Source organism: Salvelinus fontinalis, chromosome 15 (assembly GCF_029448725.1).
Source record: "Salvelinus fontinalis isolate EN_2023a chromosome 15, ASM2944872v1, whole genome shotgun sequence".
In the NCBI taxonomy this organism is placed as follows: Eukaryota; Metazoa; Chordata; class Actinopteri; order Salmoniformes; family Salmonidae; genus Salvelinus; species Salvelinus fontinalis.
In genome coordinates, this window is record NC_074679.1 from 37,832,963 (window position 1) to 37,854,872 (window position 21,910).

At 46.2% G+C, this 21,910-nt stretch overlaps 1 protein-coding gene across 7 annotated transcripts in view; it reads left to right on the plus strand.

The window, feature by feature from the left end:
* LOC129811911 (neuronal PAS domain-containing protein 3-like) overlaps positions 1-17,852 on the plus strand; it is a 219,638-nt gene extending 201,786 nt beyond the window's left edge. For 2 of the 7 annotated variants that reach the window (XM_055863659.1, XM_055863660.1), the window contains one exon: positions 17,467-17,838. In XM_055863659.1, coding sequence (XP_055719634.1) covers positions 17,467-17,655 — 189 coding nt within the window. In that variant the 3' untranslated portion in view covers positions 17,656-17,838. Of the gene's footprint in view, positions 1-17,466 lie in introns of all 7 variants that reach the window. The other 5 variants (XM_055863664.1, XM_055863662.1, XM_055863661.1 and 2 more) reach the window with 5 other exon arrangements.
* Positions 17,853-21,910: the final 4,058 nt, after the last annotated feature.

Consider the following 21,910-nt stretch of genomic DNA (forward strand, 5'->3'; position numbering starts at 1 on the left):
TATATAGCCTAACCCCCTGTCTCCCCCTGTCTCTCTATCTGTAATATGACTGTATATAGCCTAGCCCCCTGTCTCCCCCTGTCTCTCTATCTATAATATGACTGTATATAGCCTAGCCCCCTGTCTCCTCCTGTCTCCCTCCTGTCTCTCTATCTATAATATGACTGTATATAGCCTAGCCCACTGTCTCCCCTCTGTCTCTCTATCTGTAATATGACTGTATATAGCCTAGCCCCCTGTCTCCCCTCTGTCTCTCTATCTATAATATGACTGTATATAGCCTAGCCCCCTGTCTCCTCCTGTCTCCCTCCTGTCTCTCTATCTATAATATGACTGGATATAGCCTAGCCCACTGTCTCCCCTCTGTCTCTCTATCTGTAATATGACTGTATATAGCCTAGCCCCCTGTCTCCCCCTGTCTCTCTATCTATAATATGACTGTATATAGCCTAGCCCCCTGTCTCCTCCTGTCTCCCTCCTGTCTCTCTATCTATAATATGACTGGATATAGTCTAGCCCACTGTCTCCCCTCTGTCTCTCTATCTGTAATATGACTGTATATAGCCTAGCCCCCTGTCTCCCCCTGTCTCTCTATCTGTAATATGACTGTATATAGCCTAGCCCCCTGTCTCCCCCTGTCTCTCTATCTATAATATGACTGTATATAGCCTAGCCCCCTGTCTCCCCCTGTCTCTCTATCTATAATATGACTGTATATAGCCTAGCCCCCTGTCTCCCTCCTGTCTCTCTATCTGTAATATGACTGTATATGGCCTAGCCCCCTGTCTCCTCCTGTCTCCCTCCTGTCTCTCTATCTATAATATGACTGTATATAGCCTAGCCCCCTGTCTCCCCCTGTCTCTCTATCTGTAATATGACTGTATATATCCTAGCCCACTGTCTCCCCTCTGTCTCTCTATCTGTTATATGACTGTATATAGCCTAGCCCACTGTCTCCCCTCTGTCTCTCTATCTGTAATATGACTTTATATAGCCTAGCCCCCTGTCTCCCCTCTGTCTCTCTATCTATAATATGGCTGTATATAGCCTAACCCCCTGTCTCCCCTCTGTCTCTCTATCTGTAATATGACTGTATATAGCCTAGCCCCCTGTCTCCCCCTGTCTCTCTATCTATTATATGGCTCAATATAGCCTAGCCCCCTGTCTCCCTCCTGTCTCTCTATCTGTAATATGACTGTATATAGCCTAGCCCCCTGTCTCCCCCTGTCTCTCTATCTATAATATGACTGTATATAGCCTAGCCCCCTGTCTCCCCCTGTCTCTCTATCTATTATATGACTGTATACAGCCTAGCCCCCTGTCTCCCCCTGTCTATCTCCTGTATCTCTATCTATTATATGACTGTATAGCCTAGCCCCCTGTCTCCCCCTGTCTCCCTATCTATTATATGACTGTATAGCCTAGCCCCCTGTCTCCCCCTGTCTCTCTATCTATTATATGACTGTATAGCCTAGCCCCCTGTCTCCCCCTGTCTCTCTATCTATAATATGACTGTATATAGCCTAGCCCCCTGTCTCCCCCTGTCTCTCTATCTATAATATGACTGTATATAGCCTAGCCCCCTGTCTCCCTCCTGTCTCTCTATCTATAATATGACTGTATATAGCCTAGCCCCCTGTCTCCCCCTGTCTCTCTATCTATAATATGACTGTATATAGCCTAACCCCCTGTCTCCCCCTGTCTCTCTATCTATAATATGACTGTATATAGCCTAACCCCCTGTCTCCCTCCTGTCTCTCTATCTATAATATGACTGTATATAGCCTAACCCCCTGTCTCCCCCTGTCTCTCTATCTATAATATGACTGTATATAGCCTAGCCCCCTGTCTCCCCCTGTCTCCCTATCTATTATATGACTGTATAGCCTAGCCCCCTGTCTCCCCCTGTCTCTCTATCTATTATATGACTGTATAGCCTAGCCCCCTGTCTCCCCCTGTCTCTCTATCTATAATATGACTGTATATAGCCTAGCCCCCTGTCTCCCCCTGTCTCTCTATCTATAATATGACTGTATATAGCCTAGCCCCCTGTCTCCCTCCTGTCTCTCTATCTATAATATGACTGTATATAGCCTAGCCCCCTGTCTCCCCCTGTCTCTCTATCTATAATATGACTGTATATAGCAAAACCCCCTGTCTCCCCCTGTCTCTCTATCTATAATATGACTGTATATAGCCTAACCCCCTGTCTCCCTCCTGTCTCTCTATCTGTAATATGACTGTATATAGCCTAGCCCCCTGTCTCCCCCTGTCTCCCCCTGTCTCTCTATCTATAATATGACTGTATATAGCCTAGCCCCCTGTCTCCCCCTGTCTCTCTATCTATAATATGACTGTATATAGCCTAGCCCCCTGTCTCCCCCTGTCTCTCTATCTAGTATATGACTGTATATAGCCTAGCCCCCTGTCTCCCCCTGTCTCCCTCCTGTCTCTCTATCTGTAATATGACTGTATATAGCCTAGCCCCCTGTCTCCCTCCTGTCTCTCTATCTGTAATATGACTGTATATAGCCTAGCCCCCTGTCTCCCCCTGTCTCTCTATCTAGTATATGACTGTATATAGCCTAGCCCCCTGTCTCCCCCTGTCTCCCTCCTGTCTCTCTATCTGTAATATGACTGTATATAGCCTAGCCCCCTGTCTCCCCCTGTCTCTCTATCTATTATATGGCTCAATATAGCCTAGCCCCCTGTCTCCCTCCTGTCTCTCTATCTGTAATATGGCTGTATATAGCCTAGCCCCCTGTCTCCCTCCTGTCTCTCTATCTATAATATGACTGTATATAGCCTAGCCCCCTGTCTCCCCTGTCTCTCTATCTATAATATGACTGTATATAGCCTAGCCCCCTGTCGCCCTCCTGTCTCCCCCTGTCTCCCCCTGTCTCCCCCTGTCTCCCTCCTGTCTCTCTATCTATAATATGACTGTATATAGCCTAGCCCCCTGTCTCCCCTCTGTCTCTCTATCTATAATATGACTGTATATAGCCTAGCCTCCTGTCTACCCCTTGTCTCCCTCCTGTCTATCTATCTATAATATGACTGTATATAGCCTATCCCCCTGTCTCCCCCTGCCTCCCCTCTGTCTCTCTATCTATTATATGACTGTATATAGCCTAGAACCCTGTCTACCCCTGTCTCCCACTGTCTCTCTATCTTTAACATAACTGTATATAGCCCACTGTCTACCCTCTCTCTCCCCCCTGTCTCCCTCTGTCTACCCTCTGTCTCTCTATCTGTAATATGACTGTAAATAGCCTGGCCCCCTGTCTCCCCCTGTCTTCCCCTGTCTTTCCATGTCTCCACACTGTCTCCACACTGTCTCCCCCTGTCTTCCCCTCTGTCTCTCTATCTATAATATGACTGTATATAGCCTAGCTCCGGTCTCCCCTCTGTCTCTCTATCTATGATATAACTGTATATAGCCTAGCCCCCTGTCCCCCACTGTCTCCCCCCCGTCTCTCTATCTATAATATGACTGTATATAGCCTAGCCCCCTGTCTCCCCCTGTCTCTCTATCTATTATATGACTGTATACAGCCTAGCCCCCTGTCTCCCCCTGTCTATCTATCTATTATATGACTGTATAGCCTAGCCCCCTGTCTCCCCCTGTCTCTCTATCTATAATATGACTGTATATAGCCTAACCCCCTGTCTCCCTCCTGTCTCCCTATCTATAATATGACTGTATATAGCCTAACCCCCTGTCTCTCTATCTATTATATGACTGTATACAGCTTAGCCCCCTGTCTCCCCCTGTCTATCTATCTATTATATGACTGTATAGCCTAGCCCCCTGTCTCCCCCTGTCTCTCTATCTATAATATGACTGTATATAGCCTAGCCCCCTGTCTCCCCCTGTCTCTCTATCTATAATATGACTGTGTATAGCCTAGCCCCCTGTCTCCTCCTGTCTCTCTATCTATAATATGACTGTATATAGCCTAACCCCCTGTCTCCCTCCTGTCTCCCTATCTATAATATGACTGTATATAGCCTAACCCCCTGTCTCCCTCCTGTCTCTCTATCTATAATATGACTGTATATAGCCTAACCCCCTGTCTCCCTCCTGCCTCTCTATCTATAATATGACTGTATAGCCTAGCCCCCTGTCTCCCCCTGTCTCTCTATCTATAATATGACTGTATATAGCCTAGCCCCCTGTCTCCCCCTGTCTCTCTATCTATAATATGACTGTATATAGCCTAGCCCCCTGTCTCCCCCTGTCTCTCTATCTAGTATATGACTGTATATAGCCTAGCCCCCTGTCTCCCCCTGTCTCCCTCCTGTCTCTCTATCTGTAATATGACTGTATATAGCCTAGCCCCCTGTCTCCCCCTGTCTCTCTATCTATAATATGACTGTATATAGCCTAGCCCCCTGTCTCCCCTCTGTCTCTCTATCTATAATATGACTGTATATAGCCTAGCCTCCTGTCTACCCCTTGTCTCCCTCCTGTCTATCTATCTATAATATGACTGTATATAGCCTAGCCCCCTGTCTCCCCCTGCCTCCCCTCTGTCTCTCTATCTATTATATGACTGTATATAGCCTAGAACCCTGTCTACCCCTGTCTCCCACTGTCTCTCTATCTTTAACATAACTGTATATAGCCCACTGTCTACCCTCTCTCTCCCCCCTGTCTCCCTCTGTCTACCCTCTGTCTCTCTATCTGTAATATGACTGTAAATAGCCTGGCCCCCTGTCTCCCCCTGTCTTCCCCTGTCTTTCCATGTCTCCACACTGTCTCCACACTGTCTCCCCCTGTCTTCCCCTCTGTCTCTCTATCTATAATATGACTGTATATAGCCTAGCTCCGGTCTCCCCTCTGTCTCTCTATCTATGATATAACTGTATATAGCCTAGCCCCCTGTCCCCCACTGTCTCCCCCCCGTCTCTCTATCTATAATATGACTGTATATAGCCTAGCCCCCTGTCTCCCCCTGTCTCTCTATCTATTATATGACTGTATACAGCCTAGCCCCCTGTCTCCCCCTGTCTATCTATCTATTATATGACTGTATAGCCTAGCCCCCTGTCTCCCCCTGTCTCTCTATCTATAATATGACTGTATATAGCCTAGCCCCCTGTCTCCCCCTGTCTCTCTATCTATAATATGACTGTGTATAGCCTAGCCCCCTGTCTCCTCCTGTCTCTCTATCTATAATATGACTGTATATAGCCTAACCCCCTGTCTCCCTCCTGTCTCCCTATCTATAATATGACTGTATATAGCCTAACCCCCTGTCTCTCTATCTATTATATGACTGTATACAGCCTAGCCCCCTGTCTCCCCCTGTCTATCTATCTATTATATGACTGTATAGCCTAGCCCCCTGTCTCCCCCTGTCTCTCTATCTATAATATGACTGTATATAGCCTAGCCCCCTGTCTCCCCCTGTCTCTCTATCTATAATATGACTGTGTATAGCCTAGCCCCCTGTCTCCTCCTGTCTCTCTATCTATAATATGACTGTATATAGCCTAACCCCCTGTCTCCCTCCTGTCTCCCTATCTATAATATGACTGTATATAGCCTAACCCCCTGTCTCCCTCCTGTCTCTCTATCTATAATATGACTGTATATAGCCTAACCCCCTGTCTCCCTCCTGCCTCTCTATCTATAATATGACTGTATAGCCTAGCCCCCTGTCTCCCCCTGTCTCTCTATCTATAATATGACTGTATATAGCCTAGCCCCCTGTCTCCCCCTGTCTCTCTATCTATAATATGACTGTATATAGCCTAGCCCCCTGTCTCCCCCTGTCTCTCTATCTAGTATATGACTGTATATAGCCTAGCCCCCTGTCTCCCCCTGTCTCCCTCCTGTCTCTCTATCTGTAATATGACTGTATATAGCCTAGCCCCCTGTCTCCCCCTGTCTCTCTATCTGTAATATGACTGTATGTAGCCTAGCCCCCTGTCTCCCCCTGTCTCCCTCCTGTCTCTCTATCTGTAATATGACTGTATATAGCCTAGCCCCCTGTCTCCCCCTGTCTCTCTATCTGTAATATGACTTTATATAGCCTAGCCCCCTGTCTCCCCCTGTCTCCCTCCTGTCTCTCTATCTATAATATGACTGTATATAGCCTAGCCCCCTGTCTCCCTCCTGTCTCTCTATCTGTAATATGACTGTATATAGCCTAGCCCCCTGTCTCCCCCTGTTTCCCTCCCTTCTCTCTATCTGTAATATGACTGTATATAGCCTAGCCCCCTGTCTCCCCCTGTCTCCCTCCTTTCTCTCTATCTGTAATATGGCTGTATATAGCCTAGCCCCCTGTCTCCCTCCTGTCTCTCTATCTGTAATATGACTGTATATAGCCTAGCCCCCTGTCTCCCCCTGTCTCTCTATCTAGTATATGACTGTATATAGCCTAGCCCCCTGTCTCCCCCTGTCTCCCCTCTGTCTCTCTATCTATAATATGACTGTATATAGCCTAGCCCCCTGTCTCCCCCTGTCTCCCCCTGTCTCTCTATCTATAATATGACTGTATATAGCCTAGCCCCCTGTCTCCCCCTGTCTCTCTATCTATAATATGACTGTATATAGCCTAGCCCCCTGTCTCCCCCTGTCTCTCTATCTATAATATGACTGTATATAGCCTAGCCCCCTGTCTCCCCCTGTCTCTCTATCTAGTATATGACTGTATATAGCCTAGCCCCCTGTCTCCCCCTGTCTCCCTCCTGTCTCTCTATCTGTAATATGACTGTATATAGCCTAGCCCCCTGTCTCCCTCCTGTCTCCCTCCTGTCTCTCTATCTGTAATAGGACTGTATATAGCCTAGCCCCCTGTCTCCCCCTGTCTCTCTATCTATAATATGACTGTATATAGCCTAGCCCCCTCTCTCCCCCTGTCTCTCTATCTATAATATGACTGGATATAGCCTAGCCCCCTGTCTCCCTCCTGTCTCTCTAACTGTAATATGACTGTATATAGCCTAGCCCCCTGTCTCCCCCTGTTTCCCTCCCTTCTCTCTATCTGTAATATGACTGTATATAGCCTAGCCCCCTGTCTCCCTCCTGTCTCTCTATCTGTAATATGACTGTATATAGCCTAGCCCCCTGTCTCCCCCTGTTTCCCTCCCTTCTCTCTATCTGTAATATGACTGTGTATAGCCTAGCCCCCTGTCTCCCCCTGTCTCCCTCCTTTCTCTCTATCTGTAATATGGCTGTATATAGCCTAGCCCCCTGTCTCCCTCCTGTCTCTCTATCTGTAATTTGACTGTATATAGCCTAGCCCCCTGTCTCCCCCTGTCTCCCTCCTTTGTCTCTATCTGTAATATGACTGTATATAGCCTAGCCCCCTGTCTCCCCCTGTCTCTCTATCTAGTATATGACTGTATATAGCCTAGCCCCCTGTCTCCCCCTGTCTCCCCTCTGTCTCTCTATCTATAATATGACTGTATATAGCCTAGCCCCCTGTCTCCCCCTGTCTCTCTATCTTTAATATGACTGTATATAGCCTAGCCCCCTGTCTCCCCCTGTCTCTCTATCTAGTATATGAGTGTATATAGCCTAGCCCCCTGTCTCCCCCTGTCTCTCTATCTAGTATATGAGTGTATATAGCCTAGCCCCCTGTCTCCCCCTGTCTCCCCCTGTCTATCTATCTATATTATGACTGTATATAGCCTAGCCCCCTGTCTCCCCCTGTCTCCCCCTGTCTATCTATCTATAATATGACTGTATATAGCCTAGCCCCCTGTCTCCCCCTGTCTCTCTATCTATAATATGACTGTATATAGCCTAGCCCCCTGTCTCCCCCTGTCTCTCTATCTATAATATGACTGGATATAGCCTAGCCCCCTGTCTCCCCCTGTCTCTCTATCTAGTATATGACTGTATATAGCCTAGCCCCCTGTCTCCCCCTGTCTCTCTATCTATTATATGGCTCAATATAGCCTAGCCCCCTGTCTCCCTCCTGTCTCTCTATCTGTAATATGACTGTATATAGCCTAGCCCCCTGTCTCCCCCTGTTTCCCTCCCTTCTCTCTATCTGTAATATGACTGTATATAGCCTAGCCCCCTGTCTCCCCCTGTCTCCCTCCTTTCTCTCTATCTGTAATATGGCTGTATATAGCCTAGCCCCCTGTCTCCCTCCTGTCTCTCTATCTGTAATATGACTGTATATAGCCTAGCCCCCTGTCTCCCCCTGTCTCTCTATCTATAATATGACTGTATATAGCCTAGCCCCCTGTCTCCCCCTGTCTCTCTATCTAGTATATGACTGTATATAGCCTAGCCCCCTGTCTCCCCCTGTCTCCCTCCTGTCTCTCTATCTGTAATATGACTGTATATAGCCTAGCCCCCTGTCTCCCCCTGTCTCCTCCTGTCTCTCTATCTATAATATGACTGTATATAGCCTAGCCCCCTGTCTCCCCTCTGTCTCTCTATCTATAACATGACTGTATATAGCCTAGCCCCCTGTCTCCCCCTGTCTCTCTATCTATAATATGACTGTATATAGCCTAGCCCCCTGTCTCCCCCTGTCTCTCTATCTATAATATGACTGGATATAGCCTAGCCCCCTGTCTCCCCCTGTCTCTCTATCTATAATATGACTGTATTTAGCCTAGCCCCCTGTCTCCCTCCTGTCTCCCTCCTGTCTCTCTATCTATAATATGACTGTATATAGCCTAGCCTGCTGTCTACCCTCTGTCTCCCCCTGTCTCTCTATCTTTAATATGACTGGATATAGCCTAGCCTCCTGTCTACCCTCTGTCTCCCCCTGTCTCTCTATCTGTAATATGACTGTATATAGCCTAGCCCCCTGTCTCCTCCTGTCTCCCTCCTGTCTCTCTATCTATAATATGACTGTATATAGCCTAACCCCCTGTCTCCCCCTGTCTCTCTATCTAGTATTTGACTGTATATAGCCTAGCCCCCTGTCTCCCCCTGTCTCCCCTCTGTCTCTCTATCTATAATATGACTGTATATAGCCTAGCCCCCTGTCTCCCCCTGTCTCTCTATCTATAATATGACTGTATATAGCCTAGCCCCCTGTCTCCCCCCGTCTCTCTATCTATATTATGACTGTATATAGCCTAGTCCCCTGTCTCCCTCCTGACTCTCTATCTGTAATATGACTGTATATAGCCTAGCCCCCTGTCTCCCCGTCTCCCTCCTGTCTCTCTATCTGTCATATGACTGTATATAGCCTAGCCCCCTGTCTCCCTCCTGTCTCTCTATCTGTAATATGACTGTATATAGCCTAGCCCCGTGTCTTCCTCTGTCTCCCTAGCTATTTCCCTTAACCCAGATATTACTGCCTTCTCTGTCATCGTCACCCCAAGGTGACTGTTATCACTTAATTAAATCCAAGCACGCAGGGAGGTAGAAACAATATTGTTGGCTAGTCACCTGGAGGAAGGAACTTTCCACAGCGCACGATGGCAGTTTGTGGAAGACAACCAGCAGTAGTTCCCTACTCTGCTCACAGGTTGCATCCTAAATGGCACCCTAATATTCCCATATTCTGCACTACTTTTGACCAGTGCCAAATTTGTTCAGTTGCAGAACTCTGCCGTAGGAGAACCCTTTGAAGAGCTATTTTTGGTTCCAGGAAGAAGCCTTTTGTGTTCTATGTAAAATCCTTTCCAAAAGGGTTCTCCTATAGCAGGGGTTCCCAAACATTCCAAAACAAAAGGGATTGTCTTCTCAACTCACCTTCACATACTTTTAATGTGTGGGTAGTGAAATGCTAATGAGTCTGACATAATGTATCTTATCTCACCACCACTAATGAGATGGGTGTGCTTGATGCATGTTGCGTCGGAGCTTCTCAAAGTCAGGGGGCGTGGTCGATGGTGCGCACCTCATCTCTGCTGGGGACCATGAGTTCTACGGTGCTTTCAAGACAACTGGGAACTCAGAAAATTACAAGGTCAAATCATGACATCAGTGATCTTCAGGTCGAAAAGTCGGAGCTCTAGAAAGAGGCCCGAGTTCCCGAGTTGGAATTCTGAGTTTGATTTGATTTAGATTTTTGGTTTTTATTTGGATCTCTTTTAGTCCCCATTTGGACTAATTTTCCAAGAGTCCTTAAACATTAAAATACAATTTATAATACGAACACATTTTCACATATAACACACTATTACAAACATACATAATATACTAACATAATGACCCAATAAATACTCAATCTAATAAAAAATAAGATTCTTCATCTACTATAGTCCCACAACATTTCTATGTATTATATTTCAATCGTTTAAAATAATGTTTAAATGTATATATTTGATGACCGCTCAAAACTATTTTTCCCAGACTGAGTTCGTTTTTTTCCGAGTTCCCGGTTGTTTTGAACGCGGCATTAATGCTCTGAGGGGGACGGCAGGGTATTCCCTTTGAGTCAGGAACCAAGACTCATGCATTTGGTCACATGACAGCTCAATCAGCTGTTCTATTTCACTTACCGGCATGTCAACTGAGCTCGGATCACAGTCAAACGGATTGGGAAGTAGGTCCCAAAGTGCTCTTCCAAGCGTTGGAGGTGAGCAGTCATCACTCGTGTGGGACACTTGTTGATGCTGTTTTCTGTTAGAAACAGGCACAGCCGAGGGAAGGGGGTAGGGTTTGCTTTGGAAAGACTCTCTCTCTCCAATAAGAATTATTTCCTCTGAATCCACTGATTATGTCACTTATCAGTAGAATGTTTTTGTATTTCCCCTTGCGTGCAGTTTGTTCAGTTTCTCAAATATGTCTGTTACACAGGCAAGGAGACACATTTTCTTTTAATTACACAAAACGTAAACCAAGTCAAAAAAGATTCTCACATCCATTGTTTAAAAAAAAAATTACCCCTTTTTCCTGGTATCCAATTGGTAGTGGCAGTCTTGTCCCATTGGTGCAACTCCCGTACGGACTCAGGAGAGGCGAAGGTCGAGAGCCGTGCGTCATCCGAAACACAACCCAACCAAGTCGCACTGCTTCTTGAAACAATGCCCACTTAACCCAGAAGCCAGCCGCACCAATGTGGCGGAAGAAACCATACAGCTGGCGAGCATGTAAGCATGCAGCACTTCACCCGGCCCCCCACAGGAGTCGCTAGTGCACGATGGGACAAGAACATTCCTGCCAGCAAACCCTCCTCTAACCCAGACGATGCTGAGCCAATTGTGCACTGCCCCATGGGGCTCGTGGCCGCAGCTGGCTGCGACAGAGCCTGGACTCGAACCCAGAATCTCTAGTGGCACAGCTAGCACTGAGATGCAGTGTCTTAGACCACTGAGACAGAGCCTGGACTAGAACCCAGAATCTCTAGTGGCACAGCTAGCACTGCGATGCAGTGCCTTAGACCACTGCCCCACTCGGGAGGCCTTTTACACCCATTGTGAATGACAACACTTCCTCTCTCAATGTGAAAAATCTTTCCAACACTCCCCCTCGATAACCAACAAGCCTCGGTGTGAAATAGAACATTGTCGTGCTCTGATCCCATATCGCCACCTGGTTTTGCGAACAGGTGTGAGCACACAGTGGATGTGGTTTGATGCAGTTTACAATCAAAGTTACCTGTGAGTTCTGTGCTCAGCTCTTTTGCTGCCAGTTGCTCTCGGTGTATCAGACAATGCGTCTATATGGCAGAGGGAGACACATTCATATCTAGAGTGCAGAGGCCTACCCGCCGTCCTGCCATTGATGGAGCCCCATCTGTGCGAAAGCCAACCATTCGATCCCACGGAATAGTTTTTTTGTCAATATAGCCACGCAGCACACTGAACATCCCCTGTGCCATTTCATGCTCGGGAATCGTGAGACAGAACTATATGTCCTAGGGAATAGCATCCCCCGACATGAATAGCGAACAAAAGACAATGCACGGGCATCTCGTCCCTCACAGCTAACGTCCGTTTGGAGAGCATAAGTCATTCAGTTAGCTTCCTCTTGATTGCTAGCAATAGCATCAATTTTTTATTTACCAGTTATCTGACATAGGTATTGATATTGAGTTTCTCTGATTCCCCACACATTGTTTTCACCATGTCAATTGCGGCTGGTAATATCAAAGTCTCTGCTATAGTGTCTGGTTTCATAGCGTAGCGGGCCTGGCCTTTCACCGTGGGAATGATTTAAGTGCAACGGTCAAGTACGGCCTTTTTCCATGATTTAAGGGCGCTCTCTGGTTGAATTTTATCTTTCAGATTTGAATACATTTCATAATAAAAAAAAAGTTAACCACATTACAATGATTTTGAGATACAAAGACTACTATAATATATAGTTATTTTTGTATAACCCCTAGTTTGGGAACCGCTGTCCTATAGGGATAGCTGAAGGAGCCTTTTGGAACCATTTTCTCTAAGTGTGTATGTTCTGTATCAGCAGGCCTGTTCTCCTTGGACACCAGGCAGTGGCGAAGAACAATTCTGACTCCAACGTGACGTTGGTTATAGTAAGATTGGATGACTATAGCTCATCGGAATGGTCTTTAGATTTCCTTCATGTTTAGTGCCAGCAGCCTTATTTTGTGCGTTTTCCATGTACAGTCAGTAGATAAAGTGATATTTACTGTGCTGTAATGTGATACCCCCCCCCCCCACCCAAACAATTGATAATAGCGATCAAATCCAATTTTATTGGTCATGTACACATATTTAGCATATGTTATTGCGGGTGTAGCGAAATGCTTGTATCTCTCCACATCAATCCAATATGTCATTCTCTTCCCTCCTACGTTTTCTGCTACACAATGGAATTGCGGTGGTTAGTATCTGTCCAGTATGAATGGCTTCTTAGGCTACTGAAAATGATTTGCACTGAATACGAGAGAACAAGTATGATACCGTAGCTTCATACACAGAGAGTGGCTGGCGGGAGGGAGAGTAGAGGAGGGACTGGGGAGCAATCTGTGACGGGTCATTTTGGCTCTAAATAGGACCTATAAATGTGTCATGCTCAGCATCAGCAGAGATTCCTTTCCCCCATGGTAAGCACAACATCAAATGGGCACAATAAGTATGGTGTGATCTGAAGGGGGTCTCAGTGTGGGGTAGGATGACTGATTTCAAGGGGGTCTCAGTTTGGGGTAGGATGAGTGATTTGAATGGGGTCTCAGTGTGGGGTAGGATGAGTGATTTCAAGGGGGTCTCAGTGTGGGGTAGGATGAGTGATTTCAAGGGGGTCTCAGTGTGGGGTAGGATGAGTGATCTGAAGGGGGTCTCAGTGTGGGGTAGGATGAGTGATTTCAAGGGGGTCTAAGTGTGGGGTAGGATGAGTGATCTGAAGGGGGTCTCAGTGTGGGGTAGGATGAGTGATCTGAAGGGGGTCTCAGTGTGGGGTAGGATGAGTGATTTCAAGGGGGTCTCAGTGTGGGGTAGGATGAGTGATTTCAAGGGGGTCTCAGTATGGGGTAGGATGAGTGATCTGAAGGGGGTCTCAGTGTGGGGTAGGATGAGTGATCTGAAGGGGGTCTCAGTGTGGGGTAGGATGAGTGATTTCAAGGGGGTCTCAGTGTGGGGTAGGATGAGTGATTTCAAGGGGGTCTCAGTGTGGGGTAGGATGAGTGATTTCAAGGGGGTCTCAGTTTGGGGATCTATTTTAAACCATTTTTCTCTACTAATCTCTCTCGGTCTTTCTCTTTCTTTTCTTCTCTTTCTATCTCTCTGTCTCTCTCACACCATTACTCTCACATCCTCTCTTGCTCTTCCTGTGCCTATCTCTTTTCATCCAAATGTAGTTTTTCTTAAAACCAACCAGAGCACTGTAGATTGAAGTCATTTACTGAGAACATGATCTGGGCCTAATAGTCCTGGCCATTGCTGTGATTTGTGTATAGAGTGAGGGGTGTCTGTAAATCTGGCAGACTCTGGGATGCACGGCACTGAGAGGTGCTTCGATATCACACGCTCACTCACACGCTGCACAGACACTCTCACAGCGGGAGCCTCTCTCAGCCTACAGTCTGGAGTTGGGATCGGCTCCTCCTCCTGTGTGTGCGTGCGTGCCTGTGTGTGTATTAGCACTGCTGTGTCCAGCCCTGCTGGAGGTGTTAATTGCGGTGATTGTTCTTAGTGGCTGTGTCTGGGCCAACGGAGGACAGCGGTGGGGAGGGGGGGGGGGGGGGGGGGGGGGGCTGGTTTGAGCATGTGGCCGCCCCATCTCTCTCCATTTTGTCTGACCTAATAGTTAATGATATGTTAATAGTCAATGAGCCCCATCTCGGCTGGCCTCCACTGGGTTGGATAATATCTGAGAGAGAGAGTGCTCTCTCAGGCCAGGCCAGGCCAGGATTGATGTCTGCTTAACTGTGTCCTTCACAGGAAGTTTGTTTGTCCTCTGGAAGGAACAAGTGTCGGTTACATGAAGTGTTTGCTTAAAGTACTCCGTCATGGTTGTCTGGTTAGTATGTACAAGGTAAAGGAACTGTTTAGTGATATTTCCAGGATCATCTCCGTAAAGATATGTCCTCAAATGCATTGCCAATACAAAATAAAATGGCTTGATAGTTAACACCTAAACAGTATCTGGGTAGAGGTCTACAGTAATGTTAGTTGTAATACCTGGTTGGGTCTGATGCCCTCTCTAACCTATGTGGATCACTAGTTGGGCTGTGTGATGCCAGGGGTTAGAGTTTAGAGGTCAGGGCTGGGACTGAGGTAAACAGATGCCAATCCGAGCCAAAGCCTGTTACCTGCCAACAAGATCAACCTAACACACTATTGGTTCTTCTCCTGCTCTCCACTCCCACTGAACTGGGCACAAAAACAAAATGTGCCTCACTCAGTCAAAGCAGTCTGGAATGCTTTTAAATAAATGACTTAAGAACCCCATCTTAATGTAACACATTTCTCCCCTAGAAGTTTGTCTCTGCTGTGATTTATAGCGCACTTTACACAGTGGTTAGCCTGTAAACAGTGGCCGTTTATCACCGTGGCGATGGAAGCTAGCTACAGAGCAGCTACAACTCCGGTGTGTGTGGCTGCTCTGCAGCTCCCCCCTCTAGAGAGTTGCCATTCCTGGGCCGCAGATGCTAGGCGTTTTAAAGAGGAGCAGGCCGGACAGGGAGAAATGATTGGAGGCTGGGTAGGGGGGAGTGCTGGGGCCCAGTGTGACAGGCAGGTGAGGTCTGTGGGGACGGATGATAGCGTTACACCGCCAGAGACCCCATCCTCTGGTCACGGGGTGGCAGAGTGTGTCACTGCTGCCGGGGCTCTGAGGTGCTCTCCCTGAGGGGAACAGAAATGAACTGACAGATGGAAGGAAGAAAAGAGAAACAATGGTTGGTGCTACTGGAATAAAGGACCCCCAGCTCAACTCTCCGCAAGCTCTCCTGGAAAATGATAAACAACGACCGGTGGAAGCTATTTGAAGGATGACAGGTGTTGGTTCCTTTTGAAGAAGGATACCATACCAGAGAGAGGAGATGCACTGTCAATATAAACTAAAGTCAAAACTACGGTTTATATCAATTATACACTTGGAATGTTATTGTCTATGTTAAACGTTAAAGCACAGTTTATGATGCACAATCTTTGTAATCTCTGTGATCTGTGAAAATTATGAGAAATACATGAAATATAATTATTATTCAGCTTGAGAGCCACACAAATGATATGATGTAAGCTTTTCCAGACAACGCCCAAGATGTCCTGCACATGCCTCTCTCGAGCAGAGAGGTAGTGAAAAACCAAACTATGAGTCTTCTTTGTCTGCTACGGATGTTAGGCGCTAAATCGGTGCTAGCATTAGCTGTGTAATGTAAAGAAGAGCAATGTAAAGCTCCTCTTTCTCCTGGCAGATGCGTTTGTGTTTGGAGAAGCTTGCTGGCTGTCTGGCTTCAGCAGGGCCTCAGTGGGAGTTGCTGTTGTCAGCTGCATATCAGCTGGCTGTAAATAGCCCCAGGCTGCCCTGTTTTATCGGCAGGTAGGGAGACTCTCTCGCTCCATCTCTCTCTCTCTCTCTCTCTCTCTCTCTCTCTCTCTCTCTCTCTCTCTCTCTCTCTCTCTCTCTCTCTCTCTCTCTCTCTCTCTCTCTCTCTCTCTCCTCACACCAGCTGCTGTTAGCTGCTCCTTTAAAGTTGCTTGGGGAAAATAAATGGAAACGCGCCCGCAAATATGAAATACCACCGCCGTATGCGCCACAACACCGCCCGCGACACGACAGAGTAATCCTCATTTTCATAGAAAGGTGATCAGATCAGCGACAGGGACATTTTGCAACAGAAATGCCTTGTTGTTGTCAGGACCTGTAGTCTCAGAGCTAGCCTGGAGATGGAGGGGGAGGGAGAAGCCTGTTTTCCTCCAATCTATTACGTTTGGATTTGTGCGTTTCTTTGTGCCGTGTGCCTGTGGTTAGCTGCCCCTACAGATTATCCCGGCCAGTCGGGGAGCAGAAGTAATTCACTTTAGTGACATAGGTGTCTTCACTGGGCCTGTTGGAGGCTGGGGTCAGAACAGAACGCTGCTTCCAGTCATGATCTAAGAGCAGGGCCGTCATTAGATATGGGTCTGGACTGGAATGGACCCGCATACCGGTAGACTATATCCAGGAAGTAAAAACACACACATGTTGCATGGGCCTGGACTGGAATGGATCGGCATTCTGCATAGACTTTACCAGCATCCTGGCCTAGATCTAACCAGCATATTATAGTAGATTTCACAGGGGGACAAACACACATTATATTGATATGGGCTGGAATGGAAAGGACTACTAGTTGTGTACTAGTGTAGACTTTACCAGCGTCCTGGAGTAGACCTAACTAGCATAATGTTAGGAAATGGTAGTCAAGGTGTTGTTAAAGTGCATTAGATGGTAAGCACACTACAACACAGTCGCACCCAATACCCCCCAAATGCTCTAGACTTCCCTGGACAAAAACACACACATTATTAAAACTTTGATAACGTTTGCAAACGTACATGGATTGAAGGTCCATAGATGCAGTGATAATATGCTGTACTGTGCTGTATGCTTTACTCCCTTTGTCTGTTCCAACTTGGGTTTGTTTGCACTTGTGCTTCTGCATTCACACTGTTAATTGTGGTTGTAATTGTTACTGTCATCATGAGAGATACTACCTTCCACATGGGGAGGTGTCATTTTGGTTTTGCAGGCAAACAGACAACAAACACTCAGCGGGTTTCCTCTCCATGGTCCGTGGCTTTATCTCTGTCCCAGTATACAGCTCATGTAACTCTCTCCCTCTCTCCCTCTCTCTCTCTTTTTCCCTCTCTCCCTCTCTCTCTCTCTCTTTTTCCCTCTCTCTCTCCCTCTCTCTCTCTCTCTCTCCCTCTCTCTCTCTTTTTCCCTCTCTCTATCTCCCTCTCTCTTGCTCTCTCTCTCTCTCTCTCTCTCTCTCTCTGTCTCTCTCTCTCTCTCTATCTCTCTCTCTCCCTATCCCACTCCCTCTCTCTTGCTCCATATCTCTCTCTCTCTCTCTCTCTCTCTCTCTCTCTCTCTCTCTCTCTCTCTCTCTCTCTCTCTCTCTCTCTCTCTCTCTCACACAGTCCCTGGATGGATTTGTATTTGCACTAAACAAGGAGGGAAGGTTTTTGTACATCTCTGAGACGGTGTCCATATACCTGGGACTTTCACAGGTGAGTGCAACAACAGTCAATTCCTTATCGCTACTACCATTTCTTTCTCCTTATCTTTTGTTTATCAGCGCTGGCTTGAAGACAATTCAGACAAATTAGAGCTCATTTAAAATCTCATCAGCTTGTTGGCCCTGTAGTTAATTTGCAGCCATCCAATTTGATCAGAGGGTATTTTTCATCTCAGTAGTATGCTAACAGGTCCCAGTCTGCTATTACATGTCAATAAACAGACAGAGACGTCTTGGAGGTCAAACGATGGGGGGAGTGACCTTGAGGATTCTAATGGTTTCATACACCATAGCTTTGTCTCCAGGGCTAACAGACAGACAGACTTGAGTGCACACACACACACACACACACACACACACACACACACACACACACACACACACACACACACACACACACACACACACACACACACACACACACACACACACACACACACACACACACACACACACACACACACACACACACACACACACACAGGGCTATTGTAGACTGACTAGAGAGTACACAGAGCCCTCTCCTGGCTACCCAGACTTCTTGCTCCGCCCAAAATGCTATGCCACGCCCATGGACGTTCGTTTCTTCTCCACAATGAGTCTGGATCTGAGTACCTCCCTGACTTTTTACCGGATGCGAAGGGGCCATTCGGGGCCATCTGATTGGTCCAGAAACCGATGGGTTGGGTCAGAGCCAGAACACATGTGAGTAAGGTGTCATTTTGAAACTGTGTCATTGGCTTTGATACTCGGATTGGTTAGAGAGGTTTTGTACAACACCCCTCATGCAGCGGAAGAATTTAGTGTGAGTCGTCAGGTTATCAGAGCCCATCTACCAACTCAGAGACCCAGAACCCAAATTATATTTCTAGGTATAGACTTGACCTTTGTATAACCAATAGACTCAACAGAATTTACATCATTAAAATATTGCATAAGAAAACACTCACTTAGATTCATAATACATGGCATAAATAGAATACAGGACACGTAGATGTAAAGGACAAATAGATGTGGCCAAATGATGTACAAACCCTGGCTGCAGATACCGGCGAGCCTGTTTTTTACATCGGATAAAAGTAGAGACTCAGAGCTAGAAAATGATATATCATACAGTACAGTTGAGGGACAATGGGAAAGTAATTCTGCTTTGAAAGTTGATAAACATGTAACTTCACTTTTGAGAAAATGGTCCTTGAATGTTTTGTACTCCTACTGGAGAGCTATTCTTTGTCTACACCCATTCAGCATCGTTCACACCCTCTAAAGCTTTAGCCCCGCCCAACTATTTAAGGATACACATGTGATGCCCTGTGCTAAACAACCAAAGATTTCAAGACTAAAGGCTGGTTTGTACATTTTATCTGGAGTGCCAGAGTGCGCTCAGAGTGAGCTCTGGGCGTTCCTAAATTCAGAGCGTTGTCAGATTGTCCGTTTCGCTCTCGGAGCGTTCAGAGCTCACACTAGACGCTCTGGCCAAGGAGTAGGGTTGATTCGAGCGTTCTGACCTCATAGCGGCAGTCAAGCACCCAAGGTAACTGGCTAACGTTGGCCAGCTTGCTAGCTACTTCCAGAGACAAATGAGAGAACAGCTCACTCTGGCCATTTTACTCGCCCTAGCAGAGCTGGTTAGGCTGTTATGGTTATGTTATCCAGAGCGTTGGTGACTGCAACTGTGCTGCTGGCAAACATTTTAAATATATATATTTCATTTAACCTTTATTTAACTATGCAAGTCAGTTAAGAACAAATTCTTATTTACAATGACGACCTACCCTGGCCGGACGACACTGGACCAATTGTGCGCCGCCCTATGGGACTCCCAATCACAGCCAGATGTGATGCAGCCTGGATTGAACCAGAGACTGAACCAGTGACGCCTCTTGCACTGAAATGCAGAGCCTTAGACCGCTGCGCCACTCAGGAGCCGAAAACACTTCATTACACTTTTTTTGCCAACGTTTACTGACACCGGCCATATTCGACGGGTGTTGAACGAGAGTGCTCTGAAATCGGAGTAGATAGCCAGCGCGAATTTACCAGCTACGTCTATCGACAGTTGTTGCAGTGACATCATGCACATTCTATTGACAAGATGTAAAATTGGGGATAAAAATGTAAAATAAATAACTTGCATGGTATTGGAGTCTTTTGTTTAGACATGTAGCTAGCTAGCTAAACAATACTCACAATTCATAACGTTACTACCCTGAATGAATCTGCAGGTAGCTAACCAACCACGTTCAACATTAGGCTATAACTAGCAATGCAAATGGCTCTGAGATACGAATAATAAAACTACACAGATCATACACATAACGTTAGCTAGTGAGCCAGCCAGCTAACAGTACACTTTAACTTGAAATGAAAACGACTTTCTGACAAAATTAGAAACGTGTCATTTCTGAAAATGTAGCTAGCTAGGCTATATACATGGACGGACGCTTCTCCCTCTCTGTCACGGTTGCCATGGTTGCCCTCATTTTGAAGATGTAATCCTGAGACAGGGGTTTTATACAACAGCCTTCTGTGTGTTCTCTTTTCCACTCTGTCTGCGAATTTGCAATCAAACACCAGAATTTTCTCCATCTCCTTAGTTATCCTACTCTTATTCCACTGATTTCAAAACTCAGTCCCCCAGAAAGTGGAGAGCAACACTTATGTAGTTGTAATATGTGATATCTTAAAAAACAGCTGCGTTAGAAAGGATTACCTACACAGACTGACCAGCTCATGATATAGACAGAAGCGGGCTACATGGCAGACCAATACAAACTCGTCTATCTGTGTGGCTATGTGTTTTAGCTGTGTGGCTGTGTGTTTTAGCTGTGTGGCTGTGTGTTTTAGTTGTGTGGCTGTGTGTTTTAGCTGTGTGACTGTGTGTTTTAGCTGTGTGGCTGTGTGTTTTAGCTGTGTGGCTGTGTGTTTTAGCTGTGTGGCTGTGTGTTTTAGTTGTGTGGCTGTGTGTTTTAGCTGTGTGGCTGTGTGTTTTAGTTGTGTGGCTGTGTGTTTTAGCTGTGTGGCTGTGTGTTTTAGCTGTGTGACTGTGTGTTTTAGCTGTGTGGCTGTGTGTTTTCGCTGAGGGACTGTATTAGCTGTGTGGCTGTGTGTTTTAGCTGTGTGGCTGTGTGTTTTCGCTGAGGGACTGTATTAGCTGTGTGGCTGTGTGTTTTAGTTGTGTGGCTGTGTGTTTTAGCTGTGTGGCTGTGTGTTTTAGTTGTGTGGCTGTGTGTTTTAGCTGTGTGACTGTGTGTTTTAGCTGTGTGGCTGTGTGTTTTAGCGGTGTGACTGTTTTAGTTGTGTGGCTGTGTGTTTTAGCTGTGTGGCTGTGTGTTTTAGCTGTGTGGCTGTGTGTTTTAGCGGTGTGACTGTTTTAGTTGTGTGGCTGTGTGTTTTAGCTGTGTGACTGTTTTAGCTGTGTGACTGTATTAGCTGTGTGGCTGTGTGTTTTAGCTGTGTGGCTGTGTGTTTTAGCTGTGTGACTGTGTGTTTTAGCTGTGTGGCTGTGTGTTTTAGCTGTGTGACTGTTTTAGCTGTGTGACTGTATTAGCTGTGTGGCTATGTGTTTTAGCTGTGTGGCTGTGTGTTTTAGCTGTGTGACTGTTTTAGCTGTGTGACTGTATTAGCTGTGTGGCTGTGTGTTTTAGCTGTGTGACTGTTTTAGCTGTGTGACTGTATTAGCTGTGTGGCTGTGTGTTTTAGCTGTGTGGCTGTGTGTTTTAGCTGTGTGGCTATGTGTTTTAGCTGTGTGGCTGTGTGTTTTAGCTGTGTGACTGTTTTAGCTGTGTGACTGTATTAGCTGTGTGGCTATGTGTTTTAGCTGTGTGGCTGTGTGTTTTAGCTGTGTGACTGTTTAGCTGTGTGGCTGTGTGTTTTGACTGTGTGTTTTGACTGTGTGTTTTAGCTGTGTGACTGTTTAGCTGTGTGGCTGTGTTTTGACTGTGTGTTTTAGCTGTGTGTCTGTGTGTTTTAGCTGTGTGGCTGCGTGTATTACAGGACTCATAACGAAGTATTCTCTAATAACATTATGATGTAGAGATCTTTGTATCTTTGAGGGAATGCGTAGACATTGTTTAGCTAAATTAAGACGACAATATAAAGGACAAAAAAAGGCAATCAGTTGAACAAATTAAAAATAGTGAATTGTATAGGCTGCAGCCACATCTATCTACAGATTAATTCAAGTAAAGATTGATTAATGATTTCTATCAAATAATTGATTAATTGTCAAATAGGTCCCCTAAGCTTTGGGCTGCGTGATGTAGCTATCTTGTTCATAGTTTTATCAGCAGTTAGAGTGAGTGAGTGATTAAGTGCTGTTTTTTTGTACTTGTATGAGTTAGTTG